Here is a 16,369-nt window from a genome sequence, read left to right as displayed (position 1 = left end):
CCAATGCATTCTTCATGAACTCTGAATTTCTTTCTCTTTTCTACTTTGCACCGTCACCACCATTATGCACCTGCTTCTCACAGATTGTAATGTGCTCCTGCCATTCTCTCCAGCGGTTGCTCTGGCTGATGGACCTGTGTTTTAATGTTTCATGTACCTCTACCACCGGCTTTTGGATTATCCTTCTGTTTGTGCTTGGAATTTGTTTGGACTTCCAGTTCGTGATTTTGGATTTAGCTTTTGTTCATCTGCCTGTTTGGATTGCTTTCTGGTTTATGAACTTTAGCCTATGACCAGTGTCTTGGATTTCCTTTGCCGTGTCCGTTAGCCTCATTAATGAACCCCTGCCTGGATTATTGATTACGAACTGTGTAACCTTCTACATTCCTGTCTGCCAGCATCTGATCTCTTTGCCTGTTTAACTTGTCCTTTTGCCAATAAAGACTTTTATTAGAAATAATTGGAGTTCGCTACTGGTTCCTGTTACCTGAACATGTTCATTAGTCACCGCTAACCTTTCCCATTATTTAAAACTTGATATTTATATGCTTTATAATCCCAATAATTATTTTACCATTGTTTTTCTACCAACTGAATAATTAAAAATTACCTCAACATTATTTTTTTACCTCCTTAATGGTTCCCCTCACAATGGCTTGCCACTTTTTGGACTCTTTTAAATTCTGAAAGTTATGAGTTCTTTTCATAAGTCTAAAAGCTTTATTATTTAAAAATGTGGCCTCATCACAATCTTTTGTACAACGCCCCTTCCCCATTCCCAAAGTCTTATACTTGAGTAACTGGATTTTCTACTGCAATGTTTCATATTTGAATTTCCAGTGAGTTTCTTAATTTCCATATTTATCCTGCAGTTGAATAGTTTTGATAGACCTCAAACTTATGACAAACACGCCTCCAGAAATCTGTTTGATTTGGTCACTTGGCTGTGTCCGAAATTGCATGCTATCTTCCTATTCAGTATGTCAAAATAGTATTAATATGTCCGAAACCATAGCTGTATAAAAGGGTATGCTAAAGTTACCCGGATGCCACACTACGTCCCACAGTGCATTGTGCTGGGTCACAACCCAAGCAAACAGAAGGATGGTGTAAGCAGTGAAAGAGCTGAACAATGCTTAGCAGAAGGTAGTTAAAACCAATGCATATGCAGTATATTTTAAATCTTTTTTTTTTCAGGCTGAAACTACTGATTGTAGTTTGAGATAGTATGCAATTTCATACTTTTTGCTTGTATACTAAAGCCGCCTTATGTACGGCAATTGATAGTATACATGTTCAGTGTGTAGAGTTTGATTTTCGACGCAGCCATTGCGTTGTAAGCTCAAAAAGTGAAGGTGTTATGACTTATGCCAGTGGTCCTCACTCCTGGTCCAGGAGAACCGCAGGGTTTGCTGGCTTTTGTTGTTACTCAGCACCTACTTGATCAATGAAAGCAGTTAATTACACAATTAGCTCACCTCACATGGTTTCTCGGGTCGGAATTGGTTGCTCATATTAAGGCGAAAGCAAAAGCCAGCACACCCTGTGGCTCTCCAGGACCAGGGGTGAGGATCACTAACTTTTACGTACAGTCAATGAACAGCAGAGCAAAATGCCACAGTGTTCAATTTAGTACCTACTCCAGTGTTTCCCAACTCCAGTCCTCGGGACCCACTTGCCAGAAGGTTTTTGTTGTAACCAGTAGCTCGCACACCTGATTCAACTAATCAAGGGCTTTTTTGTGGTTTGATTGGTTCAATCATTAAATCAGGTGTGAGTTACTGGTTACAACAAAAACCATCTGGCATGTGGGTCCCGAGGACTGGAGTTGGGAAACACTGACCTACTCTCTCTCTCTCCCCAGAGCACCTTTTCAAGCCCCAGGAGTTCAATGGAAACTATGTGTGATGACTCCCAGTGACCAGCAGGGGGAAGTGTCTGCTTATCTTCTCTCTTGAGATAAAGCACTGCAGCTGATATAATGAAGGCTTTGATTCTGGGGATCGCTGTCATGGGAAGAGTTTAATCCAGGTAACCTTTTAATCTGTTCTCTGTGACAATTCATCACAGCCACCTGCTCCTCTCTTGTACCTCCCTCTCCAACCAGAGAGGGAAGAGACACGGGACTGAGGCAGCTTTGCATGCTGGGAGAGCAGGAACTGAAGCTGAACGAGGTCCATGGCACATCTCTGATCTGAATCTATTAGTTTTCAATAACAGTGGAATTTTCCTTTAGCAAATTAAGGGAATAACCTCGAAACATTTTTTAAACCTTTCAGTGTTGTGTCCATTTGGATAAAGGGAAACAGGGAAACTACAGACATCCTGTGCCATGATTGCAGACAGAAGAACCATGTGCAGGACAAAATGGCAGGCTTTAATGAGAGCAGGCAGATCAAGGCAGGCAGTGGTAAAAATCCAGGCAAAAAGGTATAACCAGGGTGATCTGTTGCGTTAATCAGTCCAGAAGGCAGTCCAGAACAGGCAACAGTACAGAAAACGCAATCTAAGAATCAGAAACCAAATAATCAGGTAGAGGCCGAATAACTGGTGATCCAAGAAACAAACAGAACAGAATACAGACAGGATATGGGACGGGGAAGCATCAGCTAGAACAAACCAGCAGGCAAGCATAAAGCTGGTACAGAACCAGACTAGCAAACTAGCAACAAAACGGGTCAAACAGAAGGGTTAAAATGCACAGACCAATACACTGAAATGATGAACAGCTGTGGGTGCCGAGAAGCAGTTAATGAGACAATCACAGGAAGGAAATACATGTAAGGTGTGGAGGGCGGAGACATGTAATGGGGAAAAAGAGAAAACAAGGACAGGAGTATGAACACAGAAAAACACACAGAACACAGGGAACAAGGAAAAAGGACACAGATGTTTTTTTTTTCTGTCTTTTTCAAGACATTCCAAGTTGTTGTACAAGCTATCCCCGAAAGACCTTTCGGCTGGATAAGAAGCAAACCGAGAGAGGTTCTCAGCCGGGCAGGAGATCAGAAGCTGTTGGGTGAACGTGTCAAATACTGGAGACAGGTCAAACAGGTCTTCTTAATATTTTAGGGTTAACCAGATTATTTGGATAGATAAGTAGCTGCATCTGTGCTTCTCCACTCAAATTCCACTGCAATACATAGTGACATATCTTTAAGAGGAATAATTAAGGACAAACCAAAATATCTTGCCTTGTTAGACCTTTGACATCAAGACTCCTCAGACCCATTTCTGACAACTGGCTGAAGAGAGAGTTTCTGCGGAGTAAGGGAGTGATACTTGCACTCTTTCTGCAGAAATAAACAGTACGCTGCGACACAGTAAAAGCATAAGGGAGTAAACAATAATAAAATGTAAAATGTTTAAATCATCTTTGAGCTTTTCATATTTGAACATAGTCAGAGGCTGGAAACAGGTGCAGGTGAAATGAGTTTTAATAAGGCTCAGGTACATTAGGGAAAGGGAAAAACGAGGTCAGGACAGAACAGATAATCAAAAGGGTAACCAAGGCTAGGCTAGGCTAGGTTAAGTCAAGGCATTAATTAGTGGAAACATTACACATTCAATTCCAAATCAGAGCATTAGCTCATTTTATCAAGTCTGCATTATTCTTTTACAGGAAGCAAAGAAAAGGAATATTAATCTGTTCTGCAGTTTCGACATATTTCTCGTCAAACTCTCTTCAAACTGTATAAACTGCAGACATTTTTCAAGATTTAATTTCAATTTATATTACTGAACTAATATTTATTTGCATAACCATTGTTTTTGATAACTGCAACGCATCCGCTGAGTCAAGGATGAACAAACTACATTCCACAGTTCCTGTGAATTTTTGGGTTTTGGGCTCCAGAAACGACATTTTTAATGTCACCCCACAAGTTTTTTTGGGGTTGAGGTCAGGGATTGAACTGGCCACTCCATTACCTCAATCCTTTTTGTCTGGAACCAAGATGTTGCTCACTTACTCACGTGTTTGCAGTTGTTGTCTTATTGAAATACCCATTTCAGGGGCATTTCCTCTTCGGCATATGGCAACATAATCTCTTCAAGTATTTTGATGTATTCAAACTGATCCATGATCCCTGGTATACGAACCCAACACCGTAGTATGAAAAACATCCCCATACCATGATTCTGGCGCCACCATGCTTCACTGTCTTCACAGTGTACTGCGGCTTGAATTCAGTACCCGTGAGTTGTCTGACGTATTGTCGACAACCACTAGACCTGAAAAGAACAATTTTACTCTCATCAGTCCACAGAATGTTACGCCATTTGTCTTTGGGCCAATCGATGTGTTCCTTGGCAAATGTTAACCGGTTCTGCACATGCACTTTATTCAACAATGGTGCTTTACGGGGGCTTCTTGCCGATAGCTTTGCTTCGATCAAACGTCTTCTGACTGTAACAGCACTTACAGGTAATTGTAGATCATCTTTGATCTTTCCGGAGCTGATGAATGGCTGGTAAAATTCTCTAATTGTAGTGTGCTTAAATCCCCAGATACAGTCCATAATGTTTGGGACTAAGCTTTTTTTTTATTTAGCTCTGTAGTCGACAATTTTAGATTTGTAATAAAACAATTCACTTGTGGCTAAAGCACAGATTTTCAGCTTTTATTAGAGTATTTTATACATTTCACCATGTAGAAATCACATCACTTTTTATACAGACCTCCCTGCCCCCATTTCAGATCATCATATTTGTGTAGGTGCATGAGAGCTCTGAGTATTCAGTCTTGATTTGAGGCTTTTGATTGCCTTTTGAGTTATTGGCATTTGTGAACATGAAGACCAGAGTTGTGCCAACAAAAGTCAAGAAAGCCATTATGAGGCAGAGAAATAAGAAAGAAAACTGTTTGGTCATCATTGTTAAGGAAACTTGCATGATCCAGTTCCTCACAAACTGGAGAAAGTGTGGTGGAATCCCCCCGTACTTGATTGCAATGTGGGGGGGACACACACCCCAATTGTAATGTGTGGTTGTAATGTTGCATATCCCTGATTCATCACTTAAATCTCTCACTGAAATACCTCACAATATGTGCAGAATCATAGCTAACCTCCACATTTTGCAGAGTGACTTTATTCCGTCTTAGTCTGAATTCCCTGCTGAGGATTCCAGCTAAGATCGGATGGGAGTCTAAGATAGTTTAAGGTGTGTTTCAACACTTAACTGTAGATGGTAATGGCTTGGCAAAGCTTTGAAAAACCTTTGAGTGTTAGAGTAAGCTGGTAGACTAACTTGGTGGCCAAACCAGCCAAAAGTGTAGAAAACACAGCTTAAGCCAGCTTGGATTGTAACTGACCCAACTATCAGTACTAAGCAGGATCACTATAGTAAGCAAGGAAGCGTAGAAATACTGATGTCACCACCTTTTGATTCCATCCACACACAGCAAGACCCCATTGCTTCCTTGCAATAACTGGATAGCTGACTCCACGGCATGGCATTGGCACTCCCAAATGTGTTTTCTCACTGTGAAACTTGGGAAACAATCACAAGTAGACTAAGAAAGTGAATTAACTCCCCACCTTCTGGAGAGAACAGTCCATAAAACCAGGCAAAAGAGACTCCTAACCCTGCGGTCCCTGCAAACTAATTTTCCCCATATTCATTCCCTCCCTGCCTAGCTATCTATCTTCATCACTGATGGTCTATTATCGCAAGTGACCCTGCCCAACAAAATGAGTTCAAACACAATAACATGTCCATAAATCCACAGTTTGTGGATCCATCTCCAATGACTCTCGTGTTAAATCCAGCTATGACCAGCTTGAAATGAGCAGCTACCAGCTGTTTCAAAAACATAGCTTGAGCTGGTTAAACCATGTTGAGGATGGAACTGGTCAATCAGTTGATCAACCTAGCATCAGCTTTTTTCTTCAGTACAGGGGTCACATATTTCCAGTGAATCACACATATCTAATGGATCACCCATGTCCAGTACCTTGATCTGGCCTTACCCTCCAGGAGAAACCCTCATGTTCTGCGAATGGCTGGGAATGACATATAACATCTGCCTGTGCTGAAGGCCTGCTACTGTAAGCGTAGGATGTCAGGCCAGGTGCTGTAATGGCTGGTTGTCCTCATGAAAGTATGACAGGCTTGCTGTACCTGGGCCCAAAACAGCAGAACATGTTCTTATAACCTGCTGGATATTACACCATGTGACCCAGGGGAGTAGAAGTAGGAGTTTTTGTAACCGGCAGGATGTTGAACCGTGAGGCCCACTGAGACCTGGAGGCCTGAGAAGGTTGGATGCCGGGTATAGTATACCCATGAGTGAAAGTTAGCTATACTGTATGGGCACAGGACTCAAAAGGCCAAAGTGACACTGTGTTTGGAAATAAACACCCATGCACATTGCTTTCACTTTAAAAAAAATGTAAAATTAGGTAAACAAAACAGAAGAACAAGCAGTCATTTCTCAAAAGCCTAACATTTACTGTAATACTCTTATATTTATTCTATTATATACATACGTGTGTGAAGGTGTGTGTCGATCTATGAAAAAATATATTAACAAATGAATAAAGCAAAACATAATACAGTGGAAAATTAAATGAGATTTAAGTAAATTTGATCTTCAATGGCATGAAACACCGCTGGCACAAAGAAGCATTGAATCGCAGAGGAAATTTTGCAATGTGACAACCTGACCTACAAGTGGCACTGTTGCCTCAGGATGAGCTGGACCTGGGACAGTGGATGTTAAGGGAGACATCTGCAGCGATATGTTCCCAGTTGTGCTTGGTAACAGTGATCAAACACATGGCTTTTGATAGCTTTTTAACCATTAAAATCACTCCTTGCACGACAGCTCAACAGCTATAGTAATAATTTGGATTAGTACCCAGTGCCACAACATGATGTGCTTTTGGCAGGGCATCCCACATCTTTCCTGGAGTACAGTGATACGACGGGCGACTGATGGCATCTGCTGAATGGAGCAGTGCCAAACAAGGCTGCAACATGTCTAACTCCATTATTACATTAGTTAGCATGGCTGGTGTCCATGGCTTTTGTTTAAATCAGCAGCACCGCAATCAAGCCCCACTTCAGACATGGCTGAACCCAACTGGACCAGAAGTCATCTGGAAAAATGCCTTGGTGTTCAGTGATCCCCAAAAGAAAATATTGCTCCATTATAATTGACAAAAGGGTTGGGACAAAAGCCAACTTTTGCCCAACACAGACATGGGCAGACACACATGCACACACACATTTACGCTTGCACATACACACACACACACACTTTACCTTGGCATGGTAAGCTCAGTGAAAGCATTGTTATACTTGTTGAAAGAAGCTTTACAGAAGGAAAGGTAACAATAGCAGTGTTGATGGTAAAAAAAAAGGCAAATAATTTACCCGCCACGTTGAGTCCATATTCAATATTCAGGCATTGAAACTTTCTGTGTTGTGTTGAGCTGTCAGATATGATAAAAATCATAACCACACATATTTTCTGCATGAACATGACCAACATCACCGAGATCTGAAAGGCCGACGACCATGGAAGCCGGCAGATGATAACTTAACTAATTTTCTTTTTATAACATTACATTATTTTCCTTTAATTTTGAGGAAATGAGGTAATTGAATTCAGTCCTGTGACACTTACTGTTAGCAGACAGAATACAAGGAGCAGTCATGAATATTGCATTGAAAAATGAAAAAACAAAAGAAGAAAATTATTATTGGAACCTGAGTTGAGAGAACTTGACAGTATGACCTTTCAGCGATTGTAATGAGTGCTTAATCTTATCGAGATTCTGTGCGAAAATTAATTAAAGAATTTCCACGTGATTCTGCACTCAAGCCCCTTAGTCTCTGGCACGACACAGAAATAAATCATTCGTATTCTCAATACCCCTAGTTGAATACAGAATTTAGAGAAGATTTTGTGCTGTAGAATACCCAACGATCTAGGCAAGTGTCAAGTTCCCACATTGAGCCAGTAGGCCATGGCAAAGGTGCACCAGTTTACCCAGTTCCCCCACATCCCCAAGTACACAGTGTCCTTCAGTCAAACTCATCTGCAGACTTTCTTACATTGTATACCTCCAGATACGACTTCACAGATGTAAAGTGGGAAAAAGCACACATATTCTTTTCTCAAGGGGATTACAGACTGGGTGAGCAGAGGTCCTGGTTTTCCTGGGACATCCCTGTACTTCTGCCACGCACCCAACGTAGCATATTTGAATGGGTTTTTATGATTGTACTTGCCACCACAGTAGGTTCTCATTGCAGTGTACACATGGTCCTCGAGGGAATCTGGCACCCTAGTGACCCATCTCTGAGTTTGTCCATAATGCCCACAATGCAATTCTGACCGTGCCTGTAGCACACACAGGGGTGACCTTCTCCTTGGGACCTGTGTCTGTTTGGGTAAAGGTTCCCAATTTGGCTATGGAGCTTGGGGTGATCCCTCCACCCCCTTCCCCACCAGCGTAGGGTTTCCGCACAGACAGCAGGGGCTCAGTTATAAGCCATGATTCGTTGGACACAACCAGGCCGAAAATGTGCCCCGGGTGTCAGGTAAAGGGATCTGTTTGACTGTGGCAGCAACACTAAATATACAGCTAGACTGTGGACTGTCTTCTACTGTCTCCAAATAAATGGCAGAAAATTGGATCTTTCTTCCGGCTGTTTGCAGAAGGCAGGGGGAAATGGACGCGGGTTTTGAGAAGTGTTCCACCAGGGGGCCTGTGCAGTGGGGGCCCACCTGACCAATGTGTGTTTCATGCCAGCTCGCTGGCACCAGTGCACATTCTGGTGTTTTGGTGATTTGGGGAGGGTGTGGGGGGGCGGGGGGGGGGGGGGGGGGGGGTGGGGGTTAGACTAGTAGGGGGAGAAGATGATGGGCGTGTGCGTGGCCCTCAAGGGCCCCGAGGCGGGCCTGAAGAGGGCAGGGCTCAGGAGCGGGGCCTGGATGAAGGTGGTGGTGGCAGGAGGGTGGCGCAGGGTCAGGGGGCCGGTTGCCATGGTGCAGAGAGTGGCTGTGCTGAGGGGGTTGGGCAGGAAGCCGGACGCTAGGCTCTTGGTCAGGTGCTTCTGCAGGGCCAGCTTGGTCTGAAAGAAAACACACCCTGTTGACCAATTCTGACCAGCTCCCAGCTTGACATGGTTTCACCAGCTCAAGTTATATTTTGAAACAGCTGGTAGCTAGTTGACCAACTCAGACAAGCTGCCAGCACTAGCTGGTCGACCAGCTCATACCCAGCTAGACCAATGGATGACCAGCTCAATTTTCAAGCTGGTCAAGCTGACATAGCTGGATTTTACACCAGGGCAGTACACTTCCTATAACATTACACAACACAACAAAACACAACATAACATACTGACGACCATTCCAACATCGCTCACCATTTTCCTACCACTAGAGTGTACCTAATGCTTAGCTTACCTAAAGCTAGATAGTGTCTAGCACTGTATCAACCCTGGTCTTGTTTCTGCTCTACAACATGTCATGGTAAGCTAGTCCAGAGTGACTGTGCAGAATCTATCTTTCGTTAAGTTGAATGAATGAATGAATGAATGTTTCTTTATTTCGAACATTAACATAAAAACATTTTGAAAATAATAATAAGTACAATACACAATACATTAAAAACATCTTAAAACAAAAAGCAAGTTCTATTTGCATTCTTTCTGCTAACATAACCTAAAGAATCTCCTGTGGTTCACTTTGTTAATCACTTTGTTAATTCATATTCACTTCATATTCAGAAATTACTACAACCTAGGCTAACTTCATGGAAAACGTTAACAAAATGCAGGTACACATTACACAGGCTCAAGCTCCCACCCAAGTCTCAACAGTCAAATATAAGTTTTACAAATAAAAATAAAAATGTCACCTTTCTTTAAAGAATGACCCCATCCATCCCTTAGGTGGAATATCTGTTCTTGCCTATGTATGATAAACATTTTAAGTGTTTGATAGTTACACAACAGGGAGACCATTGCCTTGCTAGCTATTGTTGGTAGTGAGAGTTTGATGACGTTGGCATACTGTTGGGCATTTTTCTCAATGGGAATTCCCATTGTTTCAAACCACTTCCTCAGTTCAGACCCTTTTTGCAGTGGGCAGAACTACACTACAGGGAATCAGTAATTATTTGATTGGCCAAATGACATGGGCAGTTAAGATTTGTACTTCCGGCTAATTCTTATTGGCTGGACTTTTGCCACTAATGTCGCAGTTGAAAAAAATAAATTGAACAGGAGGGACACATTTTGGGAGTGAGAAGAAGAAACCTGTGAAAGAGCTGAACAAATCTGTCTGTATGCACAGAGGTTTGCGTGCAAGCAGAATAACGTAAATCAGTGTGTGAGCAAGATGAATTCTGCTCTCGAATTCTTTTCCTGCACGCTCGACCTTTAGCACTGAAGTAACATCATATATGATTTATTTTTAACAAATCAAAGGGATACTGTGGGTGTTTGGGTATCCGGAGCCACCTCTACACACGTCATATTTGTTGTATCGCCGACTTATAGCTTGAATAGAAAGCATGCAAAGATTGGCTGAATCCTCCAAATAAACTGGGATAATTAGTTAAAATAAGCTCACTTTGCTTGTCTTCGTGAGTCTCCGTAAGGAAGACTGGAACCCGTCCCAGACGCAATCTTGAAACGGCATATTTTTCCAACAGCCGCTTTAACAAAGCCTCTGTGTGAGACTGATTATATGTGTGTGAATGCTTTTTTTTCCGGCTCTGCATGAAAAATAAAGCCAGTAATGGTTATTTTTATACCGTCAGACAGGACAGAAGTCAAACCTCCCTGTGCTTTGTAATGTGGATGGGCAGGGTTTGCTGTCAGTACGAGGAGGCAAGACAGAGGTTCTGAAGCAGCCCGCCTGTCCTGCTGTGATCTGACTGCACCCTACCCTCTGACACTCACCTGAGGAGAGAGGGAGGCCAGGCCACAGCTGCTGAACACTTTCCTCATGGCTCCACCTGCGCAACCGTTCCACCTCACACTCTGCAGGGACACAAGCACTGTCAGGGACACACACACTGTGAGGGACACACACTGTCAGGGACAAAAACACAGACAGGGACACACACTGCGGGGACACAAACACAGACGGATACATAGACAGACAGGGACACACACAGACAGGGACACACACGCAGACAGGGACACAAGCACTGTCAGGGACACAAGCACAGACAGGGACACAAGCACTGTCAGGGACACAAACACAGACAGGGACACAAGCACTGTCAGGGACACAAACACAGACGGATACATAGACAGACAGGGACACACACAGACAGGGACACAAGCACTGTCAGGGACACACACAGACAGGGACACATAAACAGACAGGGGAGGGAGAGTGAGCAGTTGCGGCTGTGCAGTCTCGGTCTGAGTGTCAGTATGGAGCAGTGTGTCAGTACTAATTGAACTGTCTGTTCTGGCTCCACAGTGGTGGAACAAACTCCCCGTAGAGGTCAGAACAACAGAATATCTTACCACCGTCAAGCGCAGACTGAAGACACACCCCTTCAAGCTGCACCTCTCCCCGCCCCTCCCTACCACCCAGTAAACCTTAACTGTTGTTGTTGTCTTTACTTGTGCTATCATGCTAGAATGATACCTTTGCTAGCTTTGTTTGGCAAGGGAAGCTGTTTATTCATGTATTTGCATGGTGCGTAAAAAAAAAAAGAAAAAAAGAAAAGAAAAGTAAATCCCGATAATCAAATAGGCCTTAGTCCTTATCTTTGTTGTACTGTTAGCAGTTGAAACTGTACTTCCCTCTCGGGTCTTTCAGTGCACTTATCCCTGACTATGGGTATGCACTTTGCACTTTGCTGTACGTCGCTCTGGATAAGAGCGTCTGCCAAATGCCATTAATGTAATGTAATGTAATGTAATGTAATGAGCAGACTCACCGGTAAGACAGTGCTCTGCTGACTCTTGCTGTGAGGGCTGAATTTGGGCTTGGGGGGCTTGCCTGCCAGCCTGTCCTTGTGTCTTCTGCTGTTCATGTGCTGTAAATCAAGAAACATCATCATCATCATTCTAGAGAAACCAACAAGATACAAACCCATAAAAGGTATATAGCCAAAAAGTATTAATATCCAAGGAAGTTATAGTTATTATATACAATACCTTTGTCAGACCACACTTGCTGATTTCACTAATGTACATAACTTTAACATTACATTACATTACTGACATTTGGCAGACTTATCCAGAGCGAAGTACAGTTGATTACACTAAGCAGGAGACAATCCTCCCCTGGAGCAATGCAGGGTTAAGGACCTTGCTCAGGGGCCCAACGGCTGTGCAGATCTTATTGTGCCTGCACCGGGATTAGAACCTTGCGTGTCCCAGTGATTTACCTTAACCACTATGCTACAGGCCGCCCTAGAGGACCAGAGAGGAAGGAAGCAATTAGTGAAATCAGCTGGTGTAGTGATTGGTTGGAATGAAAACCTGCATACACTCGGCCCTCCATGGCACCCCTGATATAGAGGCTCTGGAAAAGGTTCAAAGAAGGGCAACCAAATTGGTTACTGGTATGAAAGATAAAGTTACGAGGAAAGACTTAAGATGATTCATCTTTTCAAATTTAGTAAAAGATATAGGGATGATTTGATTGAGGCTAAATAAATAATAAATAAATGGGATTAACAAAGTGATCTGCAAGAAATTCTTCAGAGATTCTTCACTTATTGATAAAGTATTTATGTACTTATGTACTTATGTACTAAAGATTTAGTTTAAAGGCAGGAAATTAATTTTAATTGTAGAACAGGATAAAATAGATCATGAGATGAGCTATGAAAGCATTACACTATTTAAGCATTACACATTATTTGAAAATATAATCTTAATTTGTATTTCAGAGAATACAGTGAAATCTGTATGACTATACCCACACCTATATCACACCTTATGCAGAACACATTCAAATACTCTAATTCCTGGGCACCCAACCTCATTCCTGGAGATCTAACATCCTGTAGGTTTTCAGCTCAACCCTAATTTGGCACCTGATTCAATCTCCATGTACTAATTAGCAGCTCAGCAATATCTGTAGCTGTTGAATAATATGTGCTTTGTTAGGGTTAGAATAAAAACCTACATGTCAGTTGATCTCAGGAACAGGGTTAGCCAGGCCTGCTCTAATACGATGTCAGTTTTGCTTTCGCTTTGATACATTTAAACAACATTTTTTTTATTACTTTAGTGTTTTTTATTGCTTTGGATATCAGAAACGTGCTCTTCACTATAATGTCCATCCAAGCCATAATTCTGCATTGAACAAGCCTTTTCCTTTACTTACTGTATCCCGTTATTACTATGGGCAAGGAGACTTGTGAAAAGTGGTATTAATGGGCCAGTAGGGGGCACCCTTCCCTCTAAAATACAATGCTGTTGAACAGCAATCACCAAATCTAAATACGGACCTGGTTTTCTTTTCTCCCAGGTATTTATCTGAACAATTGTTGCTACTGATTGGTCAGACTGTCTTCACACCTGGCGGCCAGGTGAAGGGAGGGTGGAAAACAAGCAGTTCTCGGACCTTGAGGACAGTGATTTGATGATCCCTGCTGTAGAACAATGATGGGGGCACTGTGCTGTCAACACAGGTCACTCAGGTGAGATATTAAACCAAGATCCTGACTCAATGTGTTAAGTAAAGATGCCAGTGGAGCTAAAGTTGGGAGTTTACCAATGTCCTGGCAGTAGTCTTCCTTTCACTGTAAAGTGCTTTGTGGTTATCAGACCTAGGTCAAATACGCAATTGTTTTGGATTTGAATACAAAACAGTACTCAAATCCAAAACAATTATATATTCGACCCAGGTCTGGTGGTTATTGGCCCGATTTCTGCTGTAAATGCACAATTGTCAAACACTAGCCAAAATGCAAGGCGCTGGGGAATTAAGTCATGTCCATGTTGGTACTTTCATGACACCTCCCTTTAGCACACCTGTGGTACACAAGTCTCTTTCAATTTAAGAATAATAAATATGTTAATGTATAATGTAGCCAGAATGTAGCTGCATTTTAATGAGAATCTATGGTACAATACATACCTAATGTATGGTAGCGATGCTGTATTACGTATAGGATTAAACGTTCATTATATTATGATGTCTGTAAGGTATGTCAGATAAATCATCACCATCCCTGCGTCATAAGTTCAAGAGAGGGTTACACCTGCTCACCTGTTTGAGTGTGAGAGAAGGACACACCCCCTCACCTAACGTACGTTCAAGACAGCAATCGTTTGTGGCAAATTATGTTTGCAGGAAACAGTTAATGTTGAACGATTTAGTTTTGCCACCAACGCCTTTTTAATACATGTGACTAAGAATGCTGTTGACGACCAAATAGTTGTCAACATTCGTTCTCTCAGCGTTCCCCAACAGAAGCCATTTTTGTTGGCCGCAAACAACCTTTTCAAACTGGTGTGGGAGAGGAACACGCTAGCTCACCTGTATGAGCGTGGGAGAGGAACACGCTAGCTCACCTGTATGAGTGTGGGAGAGGGACACGCTAGCTCACCTGTATGAGTGTGGGAGAGGAACACGCTACCTCACCTGTATGAGTGTGGGAGAGGGACACGCTCCTGTATGAGCGTGGGAGAGGGACACGCTAGCTCACCTGTATGAGCGTGGGAGAGGGACACACTAGCTCACCTGTATGAGTGTGGGAGAGGGACAGACTAGCTCACCTGTATGAGCGTGGGAGAGGGACACACTAGCTCACCTGTATGAGTGTGGGAGAGGGACATGCTAGCTCACCTGTTTGAGCTATGGGAGAGGGACACGCTAGCTCACCTGTATAAGTGTGGGAGAGGGACACGCTAGCTCACCTGTATGAGTGTGGGAGAGGGACACGCTACCTCACCTGTATGAGTGTGGGAGAGGGACACGCTCCTGTATGAGTGCGGGAGAGGGACACGCTAGCTCACCTGTATGAGCGTGGGAGAGGGACACACTAGCTCACCTGTATGAGTGTGGGAGAGGGACAGGCTAGCTCACCTGTTTGAGCTGTGTCTCAGAGTTGACGTGGACCTCACACATGGGGCAGTGGAAAGCCTTGCTGGCCTTGCCCACGCTGGCCTTGGCCCTGAGCCGCTTGGTCCTGCAGGCAGAAGGAGACGAGCCCACCTTACTCCTCCTGCGCGGCAGCACACTCTGACCCCCCAACATGAGCTTGTGCTTCAATCCTGAGAGAGAGAGAGAGAGAGAGAGAGAAAGAGGGAGAGAGAGAGGGGGAAGGAGAGAGAGAGAAAGAGAGGGGGGAGAGGGTGAAAGAGGTGGGGGAGAGAGAAGGGAGAGAGAGAGAAGGCAGAGAGAGAGAGAAGGAGAGAAATGTTAAATGTTACACAGTCATTGTCGGACATAGATGTATGCATTCTGTTTATATTCTGTTTATTATGTTCCTGGTATAGCCTATATACAGTATTTATCTTTTCTCCCCGCACGCTTTGGCTATATGTATCCAAGTACACTCAGTGAGCTATTTTAAAGGTATTTTAAACTTCTTTTTCAGATTTATTAAGTCTTCTGTTGATGCGTTGTGTGTTCACATATGCTCTTCTGCATTCCAATGTTATTTGCATTACTGCCACCTTCCTGTCAGCTTTGACCAGTCTGGCCCTTCTCCTCTAACGTCTCTCATTAACTGCTGCTCACTGTTTCTCGCACCATTCTCTGCAAACTCTAGAGACTAGTGTGCGTGAAAATCCCAGGAGATCAGCAGTTTCTCAGCTACTCAAACCACCCTGTCTGGCACATTTCTTCCCCATCCTTCATTTGGTCTGAAACACAGCTGAACCTCTTGACCATGTCTGCATGCTTTTATGCATTTAGTTGCTGCCACGTAATTGGCTGAATAAATATGCTGGTGTAAATGTTGGTGTACATGTCTACCTCATAAAGTGACCACTGAGCGTAAATTGTTGTAGTGGGTGCACTGCGTGTGTAACAAGGCAGAGAAGAATAATGAGATCCTGTATAGCTAGCATTAGCATGGACTGCATAATCAGAACAGCTTAAACTGTAACGGAGCTCCACTGGCCTCCGCTGCATACCGCTGTTGTGAGCCTGAAGCTGAGACGTGGAGTTGACCGTGACTTTGCACACAGGGCAGGTGAGGTGCTGCTTGTTTTTTTGGGGGTCCCCATCCCCGGCCAGGGGCCCCTGGCCCTGTGGGGACTCTCCGTAGGGGGGGCTCTCTGTAGCGCTGCTCTCTGACGCGCTCTCTGAGAGCCCGGAGGAGGGGGAGGCCTGGGGGGAGCTCAGAGCAGCCATCTCCAGGGAGGAGAGCTCCGACACGGGGGTCAGCGAGACCAGGCTCCCCGGGGAATCCTCCAG

General features: G+C 43.6%; 1 protein-coding gene across 3 annotated transcripts in view; it reads right to left on the bottom strand.

Moving 5' to 3' along the window:
• Positions 1-8,856: 8,856 nt before the first annotated feature.
• LOC133115155 (zinc finger protein 385C-like) overlaps positions 8,857-16,369 on the bottom strand; it is a 115,302-nt gene continuing 107,789 nt past the window's right edge. For all 3 annotated transcript variants that reach the window (XM_061224911.1, XM_061224912.1, XM_061224913.1), the window contains 5 exons: positions 16,087-16,369; positions 15,032-15,219; positions 11,925-12,023; positions 10,927-11,007; positions 8,857-9,087 (listed from right to left, as the gene is read on the bottom strand). The exon at positions 16,087-16,369 is cut by the window's right edge and continues 20 nt beyond it. In XM_061224911.1, coding sequence (XP_061080895.1) covers positions 8,857-9,087; positions 10,927-11,007; positions 11,925-12,023; positions 15,032-15,219; positions 16,087-16,369 — 882 coding nt within the window. The remainder of the gene's footprint in view (positions 9,088-10,926; positions 11,008-11,924; positions 12,024-15,031; positions 15,220-16,086) is intronic.

This window comes from Conger conger, chromosome 16, assembly GCF_963514075.1.
Source record: "Conger conger chromosome 16, fConCon1.1, whole genome shotgun sequence".
NCBI lineage: Eukaryota > Metazoa > Chordata > Actinopteri > Anguilliformes > Congridae > Conger > Conger conger.
The sequence above is the reverse complement of the archived record's forward strand: the minus strand, read 5'-3'. Positions and strand labels throughout refer to the sequence as shown.